Genomic DNA, 21,245 nt, shown 5'->3' with positions numbered 1-21,245 from the left:
TTTAAAAAGGTAAAAATGTAAATTTGATAGAAATTGTATATAAATAATATATGTTAAAAAAATAATAATAATTTGAAAAAATATTAGAAAAGGGCTTAAGCTATTATTATTGTCGAATTAAATTCTAAATAGTGCAATTATTATTTTATAATAATAATTTCTGGTATTTATGTGAAAACCGCACATAAAAATCAATACATTTGCCAATATACTTAAACTTACTACTGAGTCCTATTGAGATTTCACTTGTTCAAAAAGATTTGAGGCTGTAGTTTCTGCCAAAGGTGCATCAACAAATTATTATACATAGGCTGTGAATACTTATGTACATGTACATTTATTTTAGTTTTTTAGTTTTAATAAATTTGCAAAAATAAAAAATTCACATTGTCATTATGGGGTATTGTGTCTAGAATTTTGAGGAAAAAAATGTGTTTATTCCACTTTGGAATAACGCTTTAACATAACAAAATGTGGAAAAAGTGAAACGGATGCGCTGTCGTTGAATGACCTTGTTTGATGCCCCTTTTTTCTTCTTTTTTTTTCACCAAAAAAAGCTACAGGTGGACTCTAAATGCCTGTTGGCCTTGTTGGGTCTGCACCCCTGGAGTTAAAAGAAAATTGCACTAATAAAAAAATATATATTTTAAAAAGGTAAAAATGTAAATTTGATAGAAATTGTATTTAAATAATAAATGTTTTAAAAAAATATATTAGACAAGGGCTTAAACCATTATTTTTGTCAAATTAAATTCTAAATAGTGCAATTATTATTTTATAATAATAATTTCTGGTATTTACGTGAAAACCGCACATAAAAATCAATACATTTGCCAATATACTGAAACTTACTGAGTCCTATTGGGATTTCACTTATCACAATGGTCAACCTCTTTCTGCATTCGTAAGGCACTTCAGTAATATTTACTGAAAATGTTCCCTGCTTGAGATGGCCGCAGCTTAACTCTGGAACAGACCATTTTTGTTTCCTTCGACGTCTACGAGGGGGAAATGATTCCACAGCGCTCTGACGAGCAAATGAGTCACGCATTACACTCAATGGCCTCGCCTCTTAGCACTATTTATACACCGTGTGATGAAATATGTTGCTATCGGGGCGATACCACCTGCATGCCTCAGGTGCTTCGCCACTTTGTCATTAACTGCTGTCTTTTTTTTTTAAATTGCAGGAGGCGGCGGCGTTTGGCAAAAAGCTGGGCTTTGAGGTGAGTTAGCCTCTCCTGCTACAAACACATCTTTCTTATTTTATTTTTTGCTGATAATGAAGTTCTTTTTCGGACAGTGATTGATGTGCTATTATACTCTGCGGGCCTGGATGCAGTTGCCATGGCAACCTGGCAGTCGTCATGGTTTCTTTGTTCAGCGCCGTCTCTCTCCCTCACTCTTTTTCACTCTCTGTGTGTGTGTGTGTGTGTGTTATGACGCACTCTTGCCGGGTGTACAGCCGACATCGCCTACAGATGTTATTTATTGAATTTTGAAAAGCCTCTCGGGAAGCCGACACGTCCTTTTGGAGCCTTTAGCTCATCAGGTTGCCTCCTTGTTATCCCCCTGATGCTTCACGTCTTGCCACCCTTGCATATGTAATTTTTTAAAACACACACCAGAGGCCCCTAATAAGCAAATTAAACTCATTTTTAGACATCACACTCTCTTACGTGTCAAACTATTTTTTTTTTCTCGTATCTGATCTCTCTTTCGACGTGTGAATAATTGTCATCCGGCATCGCTAACGCTGTGATCAACGTGACCGGAATAGGAATGCTCTGATGGCACTTTGGAGGAGGAAAGAGGAGGAGGGGGGTGGGGGGGGGGACAGGTGAAGGACTGATGGAGGCTCGTGGGAGTAAAAAAAAAAAAAAACAGACAACACACAAAGGGCAATAGTGTGAGGGCTTGTTCTTTGACATTTACTGCAACACTTCTAAATTGCATTATTATTGTTCTTTAGTCACATGAAAATGTGTTATTGATCTGGAAAATTGTTCATCATTGATGCTCTGACATCGCCGGGTCAACATGTCTAATAATGCCGTAATATCACAGACAAAGAAAGGTGCACTGTTTATATTAGCCACAATGCTATGGTTATATCACTGTTAATTATATTGTAGCTTTTATTTACAAAACCCAAAACCGGTGAAGTTGGCACGTTGTCTAAATGGTAAATAAAAACAAAATACAATGATTTGCAAATCATTTTCAACTTATATTCAATTGAATGGACTGCAAAGACAAGATATTTAATGTTCGAACTGAGAAACTTTCTGGGTGTTGTTGATACATGGCTTTGGCTTTGCATAGTAGAGTTTTAACTTGCACTTACAGATGTAGCGACCAACTGTAGTTACTGACAGTGGTTTTCTGAAGTGTTCCTGAGCCCATGTGGTGATATCCTTTACACACTGATGTCGCTTTTTGACGCAGTACCGCCTGAGGGATCGAAGGTCCGTAATATCATGGCTTACGTGCAGTGATTTCTCCAGATTCTCCGAACCTTTTGAATATTTTACGGACCGTAGATGGTGAAATCCCTAAATTCCTTGCAATAGCTGGTTGAGAAATGTTGTTCTTAAACTGTTGGGCAATTTGCTCACGCGTTTGTTGACAAAGTGGTGACCCTCGCCCCATCCTTGTTTGTGAATGACTGAGCATTTCATGGAAGCTGCTTTTATACCCAATCATGGCACCCACCTGTTCCCAATTAGCCTGTTCACCTGTGGGATGTTCCAAATAAGTGTTTGGTGAGCATTCCTCAACTTTCTCAGTCTTTTTTTGCCACTTGTGCCAGCTTTTTTGAAACATGTTGCAGGCATCAAATTCCAAATGAGCTAATATTTGCAAAAAATAATGAAGTTTACCTATTCGTACATTAAATATCTTGTCTTTGCCGTCTATTTAATTGAATATAGGTTGAAAAGGATTTGCAAATCATTGTATTCTGTTTTTATTTACCATTTACACAACGTGCCAACTTCACTGGTTTTGGGTTTTGTAGTATATATTTTATAATATTTTTACATACTTGTAATGATATATTTTGTATACTTTAATCTTAAAAAAAACAAAAACAAAACAAAGTCTTGTTTTTAAAAAGAATGTAGACATGTAATATTTGTACTTTGATGTCTTGTTTTGATTTTTTCTGTTGCCCGTTTTGCCCGAATTATGAACTCAATCAAATTCTAAACTATTAAAATGGCGTAATTATCGTAATGCCTTGTTGGAATTTGGCTTAGTTGCTACCCGACATATCATGACAGGTTTTGTGTACTTTTGCACTTCCAAAAAAACCAAGTCTTTGTTCCTAAGAAGTATATAGATATGTAATACATGTATTTAGATGTCTTGTTTTGATTTATTCCGCTGCCCGTTTAGGCAACAAACTATTTGAATAACCTCAATGACTTAGCGTTTGCTAAATTGCCACAATAAATCCTACATGTGCTGTTATTACTTGTTTCGACTTCTTCCGCTACCCGTTTAGGCAACAAACTAGTTAAATTACCTCAATGACTTAGTGTTTGCTAAATTTCTACAATAAATCATACTTGTGCTTTTATTACTTGTTTCGACTTTTTCCGTTACCCGTTTAGGCAACAAACTAGTTGAATTACCTCAATGACTTAGCATTTGCTAAATTGCCACAATAAATCCTACATGTGCTTTTATTACTTGTTTCGACTTCTTCCGCTACCCGTTTAGGCAACAAACTAGTTGAATTACCTCAAGGACTTAGTGTTTGCTAAATTGCTACAATAAATCCTACAGGTGCTGTTATTACTTGTTTCGACTTATTCCGCTACCCTTTTAGGCAACAAACTAGTTGTATAACCTCAATGACTTAGTGTTTGCTAAATTTCTACAATAAATCCTATATGTGCTTTTATTACTTGTTTCGACTTCTTCCGCTACCCGTTTAGGCAACAAACTATTTGAATAACCTCAATGACTTAGTGTTTGCTAAATTGCCACAATAAATCATACATGTGCTTTTATTAATTGTTTCGACTTCTTCCGCGGCCCGTTTAGGCAGCAGACTAGTTGAATAACCTCAATGACTTAGCGTTTGCTAAATTTCTACAATAAATCCTACATGTGCTTTTATTACTTGTTTCGACTTCTTCCGCTACCCGTTTAGGCAACAAACTAGTTGAATTACCTCAATGACTTAGTGTTTGCTAAATTGCTCCAATAAATCATACATGTGCTGTTATTACTTGTTTCAACTTCTTCCGCTACCCGTTTAGGCAACAAACTAGTTGAATTACCTCAATTACTTAGTGTTTGCTAAATTGCCATAATAAATCATACATGTGCTTTTATTACTTGTTTCCACTTCTTCCGCTGCCCGTTTAGGCAGCAGACTATTTTAATAACCTCAATGACTTAGCGTTTGCTAAATTGCCACAATAAATCATACATGTGCTTTTATTACTTCTTTCGACTTCTTCCGCTACCCGTTTAGGCAACAATCTAGTTGAATTACCTCAATGACTTTGTGTTTGCTAAATTTCCACAATAAATCCTACATGTGCTTTTATTACCTGTTTCGACTTCTTCCGCTGCCCGTTTAGGCAGCAGACTAGTTGAATTACCTCAATGACTTAGCGTTTGCTAAATTGCCACAATAAATCATACATGTGCTTTTATTACTTGTTTCCACTTCTTCCGCTGCCCGTTTAGGCAGCAGACTATTTGAATAACCTCAATGACTTAGCGTTTGCTAAATTGCCACAATAAATCATACATGTGCTGTTATTACTTGTTTCGACTTCTTCCGCTACCCGTTTAGGCAACAAACTAGTTAAATTACCTCAATGACTTAGTGTTTGCTAAATTTCTACAATAAATCATACTTGTGCTTTTATTACTTGTTTCGACTTTTTCCGCTACCCGTTTAGGCAGCAGACTAGTTGAACAACCTCAATGACTTAGCGTTTGCTAAATTGCCACAAAAAATCATACATGTGCTTTTATTACTTGTTTCGACTTATTCCGCTACCCTTTTAGGCAACAAACTAGTTAAATTACCTCAATGACTTAGTGTTTGCTAAATTGCCACAAAAAAATCATACATGTGCTTTTATTACTTGTTTCGACTTATTCCGCTACCCGTTTAGGCAACACACTAGTTGAATAACCTCAATGACTTAGTGTTTGCTAAATTGCCACAATAAATCATACATGTGCTTTTATTACTTGTTTTGACTTCTTCCGCTGTCCGTTTAGGCAGCAGACTAGTTGAATTACCTCAATGACTTAGCGTTTGCTAAATTGCCACAATAAATCATACATGTGATTTTATTACGTGTTTCGACTTCTTCCGCTACCCGTTTAGGCAACAAACTAGTTGAATTACCTCAATGACTTAGTGTTTGCTAAATTGCCACAATAAATCATACACGTGCTTTTATTAATTGTTTCGACTTCTTCCGCGGCCCGTTTAGGCAGCAGACTATTTGAATAACCTCAATGACTTAGCGTTTGCTAAATTGCCACAATAAATCATACATGTGCTTTTATTACTTGTTTCCACTTCTTCCGCTGCCCGTTTAGGCAACAAACTATTTGAATAACCTCAATGACTTAGTGTTTGCTAAATTTCTACAATAAATCCTACATGTGCTTTTATTACTTGTTTCGACTTCTTCCGCGGCCCGTTTAGGCAGCAGACTAGTTGAATAACCTCAATGACTTAGCGTTTGCTAAATTGCCACAAAAAATCATACATGTGCTTTTATTACTTGTTTCGACTTATTCCGCTACCCTTTTAGGCAACAAACTAGTTGTATAACCTCAATGACTTAGCGTTTGCTAAATTGCCACAATAAATCATACATGTGCTTTTATTAATTGTTTCGACTTCTTCCGCGGCCCGTTTAGGCAACACACTAGTTGTATAACCTCAATGACTTAGTGTTTGCTAAATTGCCACAAAAAAATCATACATGTGCTTTTATTACTTGTTTCGACTTATTCCGCTACCCGTTTAGGCAACACACTAGTTGAATTACCTCAATGACTTAGTGTTTGCTAAATTGCCACAATAAATCATACATGTGCTTTTATTACTTGTTTCGACTTCTTCCGCTGCCCATTTAGGCAGCAGACTAGTTGAATAACCTCAATGACTTAGTGTTTGCTAAATTGCCACAATAAATCATAAATGTGCTTTTATTACTTGTTTCGACTTCTTCCGCTACCCGTTTAGGCAACAAACTAGTTGAATGACTTCAATGACTTGCGCCCCTTCCTGTTTACTAAATATCCTATTAAATTCTTAACTAACAAAAATGTAGTCATTATTATAGTTGGAATTCTGCTTTGCTGCGACCCGACATGTCATATTTTGCATACTTTAATAAAATGAGAGAATGCCAGTGTCTTGTTCCCAACAATGACATCACCATGTAATATATGTACTTTGATGTCTTGTTTCGGGACTTATTCCGCTGCCCGTTTAGTTGAATTACCTGATTGACTGGTTGCTACGAGCTTTTACATCAATCCAAGTTTGTTCGCAATATTAACAGTTAGCTTTTTTATTCGTTTAAAGTGGTCCCGCGTTTAGTTCAGCATTTTCTAAATCGCCACAATAAATCATACATGTACTTTTATTCGACTTTCTCCTCTACCCTATTAGGCAGGAAACCACAGTGCATATATGTAAAGTATTCGCAGCACTTCACTTTTTCCTACCTTTTAGTATGTTACAGCCTTATTCCAAAATGGAATAAATAATTTTTTGTCCTCAAAATTCTACACACAATACCCCATAATGACAACATGGAGAGGTTGTTTTTTTTAATGTTGCTAATTTTCTAAAAAAAAAATTAATTTGAAAAAATCACATGTACATGAGTATTCACAGCCTTTCCTCAATACAATCCCCCTTTGGCAGCAATTGCAGCCTCAAGATGGATGGGAAGCGTTGGTTTTCATCCAGGATGTCTCTGTAGAAAAAACGACACTTTCCATCCATCCTGACGGAGCTTGAGAGGAATGTGCAAAGAGGAATGGGTGAAACTGCCCAAAGATAGGTGTGCCAAGCTTGTGCCATCGTATTCGGAAAGACTTGAGGCTGTAATTTCTGCCAAAGGTGCATCAACAAAGTCTTATACAAAGGCTGTGAATACTCATGTACATGTGACTTTTTTTTAACTCTGCACATTGTCATTATGGCGTATTGTCTGTAGAATTTTGAGGATAAAAAATGTGTACATGTACATTTTTTTTAGTTTTTTATTTGTAATAAATTTGCAAAAAATTAAAAAAACAACTTTTCACATTGTCATTCTGGGGTATTGTCTGTAGAATTTTGAGGACAAAAAATGTGTACATGCACATTTGTTTATTTATTTTAAATACATTTGCAAAAAATTAAAAAAAAACTTTTCACATTGTCATTCTGGGGTATTGTCTGTAGAATTTTGAGGACAAAAAAATGTGTACAAGTACATTGTTTTATTTTTTTATTTTTAATAAATTTGTAAAAATTACAAAAATAATTTCACATTGTCATTCTGGGGTATTGTCTGTAGAATTTTGAGGACAAAAATTGTGTACATGTACATTTGCTTATTTATTTTAAATACATTTGCAAAAAATAAAATTTAAACTTTTCAAATTGTCATTCTGGGGTATTGTCTGTAGAATTTTGAGGACAAAAATTGTGTACATGTACATTTGTTTATTTATTTTAAATACATTTGCAAAAAATAAAATATAAACTTTTCACATTGTCATTCTGGGGTATTGTCTGTAGAATTTTGAGGACAAAAAAATGTGTACAAGTACATTGTTTTATTTTTTTATTTTTAATAAATTTGTAAAAATTACAAAAATAATTTCACATTGTCATTCTGGGGTATTGTCTGTAGAATTTTGAGGACAAAAATTGTGTACATGTACATTTGTTTATTTATTTTAAATACATTTGCAAAAAATAAAATATAAACTTTTCACATTGTCATTCTGGGGTATTATCTGTAGAATTTTGAGGACAAAAATTGTGTACATGTACATTTGTTTATTTATTTTAAATACATTTGCAAAAAATAAAATATAAACTTTTCACATTGTCATTCTGGGGTATTGTCTGTAGAATTTTGAGGACAAAAAATGTGTACATGCACATTTGTTTATTTATTTTAAATAAATTTGCAAAAAATAAAAAAAAAACTTTTCACATTGTCATTCTGGGGTATTGTCTGTAGAATTTTGAGGACAAAAAATGTGTGCATGCACATTTGTTTATTTATTTTAAATACATTTGCAAAAAATGAAATATAAAGTTTTCACATTGTCATTCTGGGGTATTGTCTGTAGAATTTTGAGGACAAAAAATGTGTACAGGTACATTTGTTTTATTTTTTTAAATAAATTTGCAAAAAAAAAATTTTAAACTTTTCACATTGTCATTCTGGGGTATTGTCTGTAGAATTTTAAGGACAAAAAATGTGTACATGTACATTTGTTTTATTTTTTTAATAAATTAGTTTATAACATAACATTTGTTTATTTATTTTAAATACATTTGCAAAAAATAAAAAATAAACTTTTCACATTGTCATTCTGGGGTGTTGTCTGAAGAATTTTGAGGACAAAAAATGTGTGCATGTACATTTGTTTATTTATTTTAAATAAATTTGCAAAAAATAAAAATAAAACTTTTCACAATGTCATCCTGGGGTATTGTCTGTAGAATTTTGAGGACAAAAAATGTGTACATGTACATTTGTTGATTTATTTTAAATAAATTTGCAAAAAATAAAATATCAACTTTTCACTTTGTCATTCTGGGGTATTGTCTGTAGAATTTTGAGGACAAAAAATGTGTACATGTACATTTGTTTTATTTTTTTAATAAATTAGCAAAAAAAAAAAGTTTTCACATTGTCATTCTGGGGTATTGTCTGTAGAATTTTGAGGACAAAAAATGTGTACATGTACATTTGTTTATTTATTTTAAATACATTTGCAAAAAATAAAATATCAACTTTTCACATTGTCATTCTGGGGTATTGTCTGTAGATTTAAGGACACAAAAATGTGTACATGTACATTTGTTTATTTATTTTGAATAAATTTGCAAAAAATAAAATATCAACTTTTCACTTTGTCATTCTGGGGTATTGTCTGTAGAATTTTGAGGACAAAAAATGTGTACATGCACATTTGTTTATTTATTTTAAATACATTTGCAAAAAATGAAATATAAACCTTTCACATTGTCATTATGGGGTATTATGTCTAGAATTTTGAGGGAAAAAATGTGTTTATTCCATTTTGGAATAAGGCTTGAACAAAACAAAATGTGGAAAAGGTGAAACGATGTAAATACTTTCCGAATGCACTTTTTTTTTCCTCACCAAAAAAAAGCTACAAGTGGACTCTAAATGCCTGTTGGCCTTGTTTGGTCTGCGCCCCCTGGAGCCTCATAGCACCTTAAACCTGAGTAGAGCACCTTTTTTTATGTCGGCGAACATAAAACCGAAGGGCGACAATGTGCTGAAGCCTAGTGTGGTTTTGCACTCAGTGTCTGGAGGAGTGCTTGTGGTTGTATCCAGTCACGGTGACAAATTGCTCCCCCCCCCCCTCCTCTCTTGCTCCTAGCAGCGTGGCTTGCTAACAGCCTCTGCATTAACCTCGCCATTAGCACTTACTTAGAGTGTTACACCCATTTTTTTCCCCTCAGCCCGGGTTCTCAGTGGACCTCTCAGGGCTGATTAAAGCACATTTGGAAAGCGTTTAGAGGTGTAAAAAGCTCATTGAGTTAGTTCTGCGGCGTCTATCTTGTTTGATTACTCGCCTTGACCGCGATATTTGCTCTCGATTCCAGTGCAACCTCAATCGCGGGCGCTCACCCCGCCGCGGGGCGGCCGTAACAGCGCCGTACATCGTGATGAGTTAATAATAAAGCGGCACTGACAGCCGCGTCTGATCAAAGGCGAGCACTCCGGAGAGTTGCCCGGGCAATCTTCACGCACTTATTTCCACCCCACTTAGGGAACCCGACGTGACCCATCATTTTCCTCCCGCGGAAGCATCGTGGAGCCTCTTATCGATCTGCTTGCATCTCCCCGCTCGGCCCGCTTAGATTGATAACGCCGCGTGTTTGCAGACGGACGACATCGGCGAGATCGCGAGGAAGACCCAGAACCTGCACAAGGAGAACCCGACCAGGCCCAGGATGGTGGTGTTCACCCAGGGCAAGGACAACACTGTCGCAACCACCGGTAGGCCATTTTATTTTTGTCATTTTTAAACTGCCAAGCTGATTTCCAGGAAACATTTATTAATATCTCCATATTTTTAGGCCATGTCACGATACACGATATATATCTTCATATTTTGCCTTAGTCTTGAATGAACACTTGATGCATAGAATCACAGCAGTATGATGATTCTATGTGTCTACATTAAAACATTCTTCTTCATACTGCATTAATATATGCTCATTTTAAACTTTCATGCAGAGAGGGAAATTTACCAAAAGTGTATTTATTAAACAGTTATTAAGCAGTGGCACAAACATTCATGTCATTTCCAAAACGGAACGTGCAAGATTGTCAGACATTTTAAAACAAGCTATTAGTGCACTTTTGTGCATGATGTCACTAAGATTAAAAATAAAAACAACACTAAATCAAAGTGCACTTTTTTGTTCAGAACGCCACTACAATAGTTTAAAGCAAATAAAGTGCACTTTTGTGCATGATGTCACACAAGATATTTCAATAACTGCCAAATAATTAAAGCTGCAAGCAGCGATGGACGGGACCGACTTTGAGGGCTCATAAAATCCAAACCGGAGCAGTAATTAAAACTCTTTCATCAACTTTTAATCAGAAGGGTTCAATCTCTCTCCTGTGCTAATTTGAAGCCGACACGACAAACGCGCTCAGAGGAGATCATGTTTGAAAAAAGGTGACTGTTTTTAACACAACTTTTGTTTTGAAGGGGGAATTGCAAACTTCCTGTCGATTTTTGCTGGGGGTTGTCAGTCTATGAAATATAGGCCTAAGTGAGACCTACATAGAGGTTTGTGTTTCATGTTTCTTTTTGTTTTTGTTTATTTGTTTTTTTGTTTCATGTCTCTACGACAAGGCAGCACGGTGGCAGAGGGGTTAGTGCGTCTGCCTCACAATACGAAGGTCCTGAGTAGTCGTGAGTTCAATCCCGGGCTCGGGATCTTTCTGTGTGGAGTTTGCATGTTCTCCCCGTGACTGCGTGGGTTCCCTCCGGGTACTCCGGCTTCCTCCCACCTCCAAAGACATGCACCTGGGGATAGGTTGATTGGCAACACTAAATTGGCCCTAATCCAATCCAATCCACTTTATTTATATAGCACATTTACACAACAAGAATGTTTCCAAAGTGCTGCACAGCCATGTTAAAAACAATATTAAAAACAATATTAAAAACGATATTAAAAATAATATTAAAAACAATATTATGCTACACCAATGACTGAATAAAAACAAAGAATAAATGAATAGAAAACCAATACAGAGACAATATAAAAAATAAATATGATTAAAAACAATTTTAAAGGGTAAAACCAATTAAAACAGTAAAATAGACATCAAAATTTATAACCCTAACCCTAACCACAGAGGACAAAAGTGTGTGAATGTGAGTGTGAATGTTGTCTGTTTATCTGTGTTGGCCCTGCGATGAGGTGGCGACTTGTCCAGGGTGTACACCGCCTTCCGCCCGATTGTAGCTGAGATAGGCTCCAGCGCCCCCCGTGACCCCGAAGGGAATAAGCGGTAGAAAATGGATGGGATGGATGGTCTCTACGACATTCCTACTTGGGAGTTACTGGCAGTTTTGTCTGTGTTTTCTTCCTAGGGGGCGCTAGAGCGCAATTTTGAGTTTTGGGGTTTGGTTTTTTGATTAGATCGCAATGTTCGCCAGTCCTGATGTGTGTGTGGTGAGTTTTGAAGCATGTTAAGGGGGTGAAATTACAGCTTAAAGAGGCGGCGGTATAATAATAAAACGCTAGAAATACAATAGGGTCCTCGGTCCCTAAAAATGAGCTGCATATTAGGAAATCAAATAGTGTATGTCCTTCGCTATGTGGTAGGATACTGCGGACGTTATCTCCTTCTGTTGTTGACTATTTTTTTCATACGCTGTTGATGTGGAAATGGTTGCTTGGGCATTTTGTGGGTGTGGCACCGAACGGAGATGTTGACATGCAGAGTTTCAAGCACTCCTTATTCTCCAGCGGGTGACTTTTCAAATGATGCTACATATTAGCAGTGCTGCTACTTTTTGTAGCATACTTGACATATTACGGTTGTCTGTTCGACATCTTCCCCGCTTGAAGCCAAACCACCGCCGGACGATGGACCCCCTGCTGTTTTTCTTGGGAATTAATTGTTCTTCCTTCATTTGTTACCACATTTGTTTGCACCTTCTTTCTAGCATCACAGCTAACGTTACCCATGCTGCTACCTCTCTGCTCCGCGAGGGCGTACGACGTTGCACGCGCGACAGTATGTGACGTATGTAAGAAGGTGCGCTTGTTTTATGTCTCTGTGAGAAGGAGAGACAAGAAAGACTGGGAAACGCCTGCAGTGTAATGCCCACAGCTAAAAGCAACTGCGTGAGAACGTATACTCGAATATCACGATATAGTCATTTTCTATATCGCACAGAGACAAACCCGCGATATATCGAGTATATTCGATATATCAAGTATATTCAATATATCGAGTATATTCGATATATCGAGTATATTCGATATATATCGAGTATATTCGATATATCGAGTATATTCGATATATCGAGTATATTCCATATATCGAGTATATTCCATATATCGAGTATATTCAATATATCGAGTATATTCCATATATCGAGTATATTCAATATATCGAGTATATTCGATATATCGAGTATATTCAATATATCGAGTATATTCAATATATCGAGTATATTCGATATATCGAGTATATTCAATATATCGAGTATACTCGATATATCGAATATACTCGATATATTGAACATCAGAAAACAGTTTAGCTCCTTACAGAAGCTACAAAACTGACCTTCCTTTGAGCAGATTGAGTTTCTGGAGCATCACATTTGTGGGGTCAATTAAATGCTCAAAATGGCCAGAAAAAGAGAACTTTCATCTGAAACTCGACAGTCTATTCTTGTTCTTAGAAATGAAGGCTATTCCACAAAATTGTTTGGGTGACCCCAAACTTTTGAACGGTAGTGTATATTTATATATATATATGTATGTATATGTATATATATATATATATATATATATATATATATATATATATATATATATATATATATATATATATATATATATATATATATATATATATATATATATATATATATACATATATACACTATCGTTCAAAAGTTTGGGGTCACATTGAAATGTCCTTATTTTTGAAGGAAAAGCACTGTACTTTTCAATGAAGATAACTTTAAACTAGTCTTAACTTTAAAGAAATACACTCTATACATTGCTAATGTGGTAAATGACTATTCTAGCTGTAAATGTCTGGTTTTTGGTGCAATATCTACATAGGTGTATAGAGGCCCATTTCCAGCAACTATCACTCCAGTGTTCTAATGGTACAATGTGTTTGCTCATTGGCTCAGAAGGTTAATTGATGATTAGAAAACCCTTGTGCAATCATGTTCACACATCTGAAAACAGTTTAGCTCGTTACAGAAGCTACAAAACTGACCTTCCTTTGAGCAGATTGAGTTTCTGGAGCATCACATTTGTGGGGTCAATTCAACGCTCAAAATGGCCAGAAAAAGAGAACTTTCATCTGAAACTCGACAGTCTATTCTTGTTCTTAGAAATGAAGGCTAGTCCACAAAATTGTTTGGGTGACCCCAAACTTTTGAACGGTGGTGTAGGTCATCAAATCTCAGCAACAAGCTGTAATATCTTACTGAGATCATTTAGGACCAAAACACTTAAAACAAGTAAAACACTCTAACATCAAATCTGCTTAGTGAGAAGAATGATCTTATTAGATAGAAAATAAGCAAATATCACCCTTATTTGAGATATTTAATCTTACTTAGATTTCAGTTTTTGCAGTGTACTCAGTTGGTATCGGTATCGTTTTAAGGGTACAGCCCTAATAGACGCTCAAACTGCATGAAGCGAGCAAAAAAAAAGCGATCGCTCCTCCCGCCGGTTATTAATCATAACCGTCACCTCGAACAATGCAAATACAAAAAAAAAAAAAAAAAAGCCAGGAAAAATGATGGCTCAACATTTTTTGGCTGGCTTTTATGGATCAAATTCCAAAGATTCTTTTCAAGAGTGGACAAACAGGCGGGGTACCTCTCCCCGTTTTCCTCCGTCTTCACTTCCAATTTGTCCTCGTACTAGGTTTTATTTTGGCCCGAGACATGCCATCGCCTCTTCAGACATGTGGAGCCTTCACTTGAAAGCACGTATCTGGAGAGCAGCACAATGCGGCCTCAAATAGACGGCAGAATGCTGACAAGAAGAGCCAAATGCTATCAGGCCGTTTTGCTTTGAAGTAGTGAACCTCCAGTATTGACACCAGATGTCAAAAAAAAAAAAAAAAAAGGAGCTCTACATTCAGTCCTAAAAGACGTGTAGTTGGAAAAGGGGAGGGCGGGCATTGATTTGTGGAGTACTTCTAAAATGATCTTGGACACGCTCCAGGATGCACAACTCCTACACGCTGCCCCCTAAACCTCATTTTAGCAGAAAGGTGCGGCTAATCGGAGGTCCTCCGTTAGCACAGGTGCTCGCTTCAAATGGCGTTTTTAGAGGTGTGGTGCACACGCAAAGATGGCCTCAGGTGAAGACGCCATCATATCACACACCAACCCCCCCCCCCCCCCCCCCCCCCCGCCCAGGAGACGTTAGCACTGTTAGCACGGCACTCGCTCGGCATGTCTTTTATTCTACTTTTTAACCACCGTATTTGCTTTTTTACGGTCCGTCTGCCCTTTTCGGTTAAGCCTTTTTGAGAGGATAAAGTAAAGGTTAAAGCGGCCGTAATCGTGTTCACGAGACCATCCCCTTTTTGTCCTGCAGGGGTTGGGACTCCTTTTTTACTGTACTTTCAATACGTAGTGGTAGCCGTTTTATTTTTATTTTGTGTCTTCCGGACCATAGGGCGCACCGGATTATAAGGCGCACTGCCGATGAACTGTCTATTTTCCATCTTTTCTCATATATAAGGCGCACCGGATTATAAGGCGCACTGCCGATGAACTGTCTATTTTCCATCTTTTCTCATATATAAGGCGCACCGGATTATAAGGCGCATTGAAGGAATCTTTTTTTTTTTCTAAATGTAAAACACTTCCTCGTGGTCTACATCAGTGTTTTTCAACCACACTAGTGTACCGTGAGATATTGTTTGGTGTGCCGTGGGACATTACGTCATTTCACTTACTTGTGTTAAAAACATTTTAAGCAAACCGGTAATTATAATCCGCAAATAATGTGCCGTTGTTGAGTGTCTGTGCTGTCTAGAGCTCGGCATATCAGTACACTGCAAAAACTGAAATCTAAGTAAGATTAAATATCTCAAATAAGGGTGATATTTGCTTATTTTCTGTCTGATAAGATCATTCTTCTCACTAAGCAGATTTTATGTTAGAGTGTTTTACTTGTTTTAAGTGTTTTGGTCCTAAATTATCTCAGTAAGATATTGCAGCTTGTCGCTGAGATTTGATGACCTATTTTGAGTAAAACATGCTTGAAACTAGAATATCAACTGTTGTAAAGATGTGTCATCAACACTCACAAGTATGAAACTACTTTTTTAAAGTAATAATTTCAATCATGATGCCGAGCGCATATCATTATGTCAAGATAATGGCACTAGCATTTACTTAATATAAGAATATTTTTCAACATATTGAGCAAAAAGGTCTCTTTTTTTTTTCTAGCAAGAAAAGTGCACTTGTTATTAGTGAGAATATACTTATTTTAAGGTATTTTTGGGTTCATTGAGGTTAGCTAATTTTACTTGTTTTGGAAAGTCTTGACAAGCCGAATTTTCTTGTTTTATTGGCAGATAATTTTGCTTAGTTCAAGTAAAATACCCCTAATTTATTTTTTTTTTAATTGTTTTTCAACACTGACTTTTTGCAGTGTAGGTGGCAGCAGGTAGCTAATTGCTTTGTAGATGTCGGGAACACGGGAGGCAGTGTGCAGGTAAAAAGGTGTCTAATGCTTAAACCAAAAATAAACAAAAGAAGAGTGCCGCTCAGAAAAGGGCATTGAAACTTAAGGATGGCTATGCAAAACCAACTAAAACTGGACTAGCTGCAAAGTAAACAAAAACAGAATGCTGGACGACAGCAAAGACTTACAGCGCGGGGAGCAGACGGCGTCCACAAACTACATCTGTACACGACAATCAACACCAAAACAGGAGCGCAAGACAAGAACTAAAACACTACACACAGGAAAACAGCAAAAAAAAGTCAAAATAAGTCAGGGGGTGATGTGACGGGTGGTGACAGTACACCTACTTTGAGACAAGGGCTATAGTGATGCATGCTTGGTTGTTATTAGTGAGAATATACTTATTTTAAGGTATTTTTGGGTTCATTGAGGTTAGCTAATTTTACTTGTTTTGGAAAGTCTTGACAAGCCGAATTTTCTTGTTTTATTGGCAGATAATTTTGCTTAGTTCAAGTAAAATACCCCTAATTTTTTTTATTTTTAAAAAAATTGTTTTTCAACACTGACTTTTTGCAGTGTAGGTGGCAGCAGGTAGCTAATTGCTTTGTAGATGTCGGGAACACGGGAGGCAGTGTGCAGGTAAAAAGGTGTCTAATGCTTAAACCAAAAATAAACAAAAGCCGAGTGCCGCTCAGAAAAGGGCATTGAAACTTAAGGATGGCTATGCAAAACCAACTAAAACTGGACTAGCTGCAAAGTAAACAAAAACAGAATGCTGGACGACAGCAAAGACTTACAGCGCGGGGAGCAGACGGCGTCCACAAACTACATCTGTACACGACAATCAACACCAAAACAGGAGCGGAAGACAAGAACTAAAACACTACACACAGGAAAACAGCAAAAAAAAAGTCAAAATAAGTCGGGGGGTGATGTGACAGGTGGTGACAGTACACCTACTTTGAGACAAGGGCTATAGTGATGCATGCTTGGTTGTTATTAGTGAGAATATACTTATTTTAAGGTATTTTTGGGTTCATTGAGGTTAGCTAATTGTACTTGTTTTGGAAAGTCTTGACAAGCCGAATTTTCTTGTTTTATTGGCAGATAATTTTGCTTAGTTCAAGTAAAATACCCCTAATTTTTTTATTTTTTTTAATTGTTTTTCAACACTGACTTTTTGCAGTGTAGGTGGCAGCAGGTAGCTAATTGCTTTGTAGATGTCGGGAACACGGGAGGCAGTGTGCAGGTAAAAAGGTGTCTAATGCTTAAACCAAAAATAAACAAAAGCCGAGTGCCGCTCAGAAAAGGGCATTGAAACTTAAGGATGGCTATGCAAAACCAACTAAAACTGGACTAGCTGCAAAGTAAACAAAAACAGAATGCTGGACGACAGCAAAGACTTACAGTGCGGGGAGTAGACGGCGTCCACAAACTACATCTGTACACGACAATCAACACCAAAACAGGAGCGCAAGACAAGAACTAAAACGCTACACACAGGAAAACAGCAAAAAAAAGTCAAAATAAGTCAGGGGGTGATGTGACAGGTGGTGACAGTACACCTACTTTGAGACAAGGGCTATAGTGATGCATGCTTGGTTGTTATTAGTGAGAATATACTTATTTTAAGGTATTTTTGGGTTCATTGAGGTTAGCTAATTTTACTTGTTTTGGAAAGTCTTGACAAGCCGAATTTTCTTGTTTTATTGGCAGATAATTTTGCTTAGTTCAAGTAAAATACCCCTAATTTTTTTTATTTTTTTAAAAATTGTTTTTCAACACTGACTTTTTGCAGTGTAGGTGGCAGCAGGTAGCTAATTGCTTTGTAGATGTCGGGAACACGGGAGGCAGTGTGCAGGTAAAAAGGTGTCTAATGCTTAAACCAAAAATAAACAAAAGCCGAGTGCCGCTCAGAAAAGGGCATTGAAACTTAAGGATGGCTATGCAAAACCAACTAAAACTGGACTAGCTGCAAAGTAAACAAAAACAGAATGCTGGACGACAGCAAAGACTTACAGCGCGGGGAGCAGACGGCGTCCACAAACTACATCTGTACACGACAATCAACACCAAAACAGGAGCGCAAGACAAGAACTAAAACACTACACACAGGAAAACAGCAAAAAAAAGTCAAAATAAGTCAGGGGGTGATGTGACAGGTGGTGACAGTACACCTACTTTGAGACAAGGGCTATAGTGATGCATGCTTGGTTGTTATTAGTGAGAATATACTTATTTTAAGGTATTTTTGGGTTCATTGAGGTTAGCTAATTTTACTTGTTTTGGAAAGTCTTGACGAGCCGAATTTTCTTGTTTTATTGGCAGATCATTTTGCTTAGTTCAAGTAAAATACCCCTAATTTTTTTTTTTTTTTTTTTAATTGTTTTTCAACACTGACTTTTTGCAGTGTAGGTGGCAGCAGGTAGCTAATTGCTTTGTAGATGTCGGGAACACGGGAGGCAGTGTGCAGGTAAAAAGGTGTCTAATGCTTAAACCAAAAATAAAAACAAAAGCCGAGTGCCGCTCAGAAAAGGGCATTGAAACTTAAGGATGGCTATGCAAAACCAACCAAAACTGGACTAGCTGCAAAGTAAACAAAAACAGAATGCTGGACGACAGCAAAGACTTACAACGCGGGGAGCAGACGGCGTCCACAAACTACATCTGTACACGACAATCAACACCAAAACAGGAGCGCAAGACAAGAACTAAAACGCTACACACAGGAAAACGGCAACAAAAAGTCAAAATAAGTCAGGGGGTGATGTGACAGGTGGTGACAGTACACCTACTTTGAGACAAGGGCTATAGTGATGCATGCTTGGTTGTTATTAGTGAGAATATACTTATTTTAAGGTATTTTTGGGTTCATTGAGGTTAGCTAATTTTACTTGTTTTGGAAAGTCTTGACAAGCCGAATTTTCTTGTTTTATTGGCAGATAATTTTACTTAGTTCAAGTAAAATACCCCTAATTTTTTTATTTTTTTAAATTGTTTTTCAACACTGACTTTTTGCAGTGTAGGTGGCAGCAGGTAGCTAATTGCTTTGTAGATGTCGGGAACACGGGAGGCAGTGTGCAGGTAAAAAGGTGTCTAATGCTTAAACCAAAAATATAAACAAAAGCCGAGTGCCGCTCAGAAAAGGGCATTGAAACTTAAGGATGGCTATGCAAAACCAACTAAAAGTGGACTAGCTGCAAAGTAAACAAAAACAGAATGCTGGACGACAGCAAAGACTTACAGCGCGGGGAGCAGACGGCGTCCACTAACTACATCTGTACACGACAATCAACACCAAAACAGGAGCGCAAGACAAGAAGTAAAACGCTACACACAGGAAAACAGCAACAAAAAGTCAAAATAAGTCAGGGGGTGATGTGACAGGTGGTGACAGTACACCTACTTTGAGACAAGAGCTATAGTGATGAATGCTTGGTTATGGTTTGAATTCATATCCAACAATTGCGAGAACAACTTTTTATTGTCAATATCGGCTGCCGAGTTTCATTATTTGAATGTTTTCTGCTCGCGGTGTCCCTCGGGATTTTTTCAATGAAAAAAATGTGTCTGCAGCATCTCCTCATCCAAAAACAACAACAAGGCCGGAAATGTGTCCCGTGAAAAATCGTCCGACCGGAACTCTCTAATAACTAAAGTTCTTTTGGTGAATAATGTAAACTCACTACACCGGTATGTTTTAACGCTTTCATGGCGAGTTTACTGACAGATATAAGTAAGAACTTTACACTACTTTATATTAGAAATGGCAACAGCGGAGGATGAATGTCCCATAACAAGAAGATAGAGAAAAAGAAGTAGCTTATTAGTTTTTTTTTCTTTCTTTTCGAAAATAACGTACATTTATTATCGGGAAAAAAAATGTTGTTTTACATAGGGATGTATACTGAGTACCGGTATTTTTTTAGAACCGGTTCCTAATTCAGTCGGTCCTCCTAGACCAGGGGTCGGCAACCCAAAATGTTGAAAGAGCCATATTGGACCAAAAATACAAAAAACAAATCTGTCTGGAGCCGCAAAAAAATAAAAGCCGTATATAAGTCTTATAATGAAGTCAACACATGACGTAAGTGTCTATATTAGCTATAATAGTGTACTATCAAAATGACTTTTAAAGTCTTATATAAGTGATATAATGAAGTCAACACATATAAGTGTCTATATTAGCCTACTATCAAAATGACTGTGTCGCAGGCTGAAGCAAATCTTCTTTGACAGAAATGTTGAAATGTAATATTTATTCTACACATTTTTACAACATTAGAAACCATTAGTAAACCAGAGGCTACTCAGAAGGTGAGATAACTCCTGGAAATAACTGGCTTTTAACGGCCAAAGGTTTAGATGTGTGTGTCCAAGTTGAAGGAAATGGCAGGCTGTCTTCTTCTAATAGATTTATTACAATCTTTGGCAAGCTAGGTAGTGTTTGCTGTGGTCTGGAACAACATGGCACACAAACAACTGTCAGAAATGCAGCCAATATCACATACAGATAATGTGTCATGAGACATGCAAATATAAATTATATACCAAAGAGGATAAAAGTAAAGGATATTAAATGAGCTCAAATATACCTACAAATGCATAATACATAATACATAATGATGCAATATGCACACTACCGTTCAAAAGTTTGGGGTCACATTGAAATGTCCTTATTTTTGAAGGAAAAGCACTGTACTTTTCAATGAAGATAACTTTAAACTAGTCTTAACTTTAAAGAAATACACTCTATACATTGCTAATGTGGTAAATGACTATTCTAGCTGCAAATGTCTGCTTTTTGGTGCAATATCTACATAGGTGTATAGAGGCCCATTTCCAGCAACTATCACTCCAGTGTTGTAATGGTACAATGTGTTTGCTCATTGGCTCAGAAGGCTAATTGATGATTAGAAAAGCCTTGTGCAATCATGTTCACACATCTGAAAACAGTTTAGCTCGTTACAGAAGCTAGAAAACGGACCTTCCTTTGAGCAGATTGAGTTTCTGGAGCATCACATTTGTGGGGTCAATTAAACGC

At 36.8% G+C, this 21,245-nt stretch overlaps 1 protein-coding gene across 2 annotated transcripts in view; it reads left to right on the top strand.

Annotated features, from left to right (window-relative positions):
- The window catches only part of LOC133655403 (adenosine kinase-like), a 359,572-nt gene that overhangs the window by 292,978 nt on the left and 45,349 nt on the right, over positions 1 to 21,245 (top strand). For both annotated transcript variants that reach the window (XM_062055528.1, XM_062055529.1), the window contains exons 8-9: positions 1,191 to 1,226; positions 10,148 to 10,262. In XM_062055528.1, coding sequence (XP_061911512.1) covers positions 1,191 to 1,226; positions 10,148 to 10,262 — 151 coding nt within the window. The remainder of the gene's footprint in view (positions 1 to 1,190; positions 1,227 to 10,147; positions 10,263 to 21,245) is intronic.

The sequence above is a fragment of the Entelurus aequoreus genome, linkage group LG08 (genome assembly GCF_033978785.1).
Source record: "Entelurus aequoreus isolate RoL-2023_Sb linkage group LG08, RoL_Eaeq_v1.1, whole genome shotgun sequence".
NCBI lineage: Eukaryota > Metazoa > Chordata > Actinopteri > Syngnathiformes > Syngnathidae > Entelurus > Entelurus aequoreus.
This window is presented reverse-complemented; position numbering and strand designations above follow the sequence as displayed.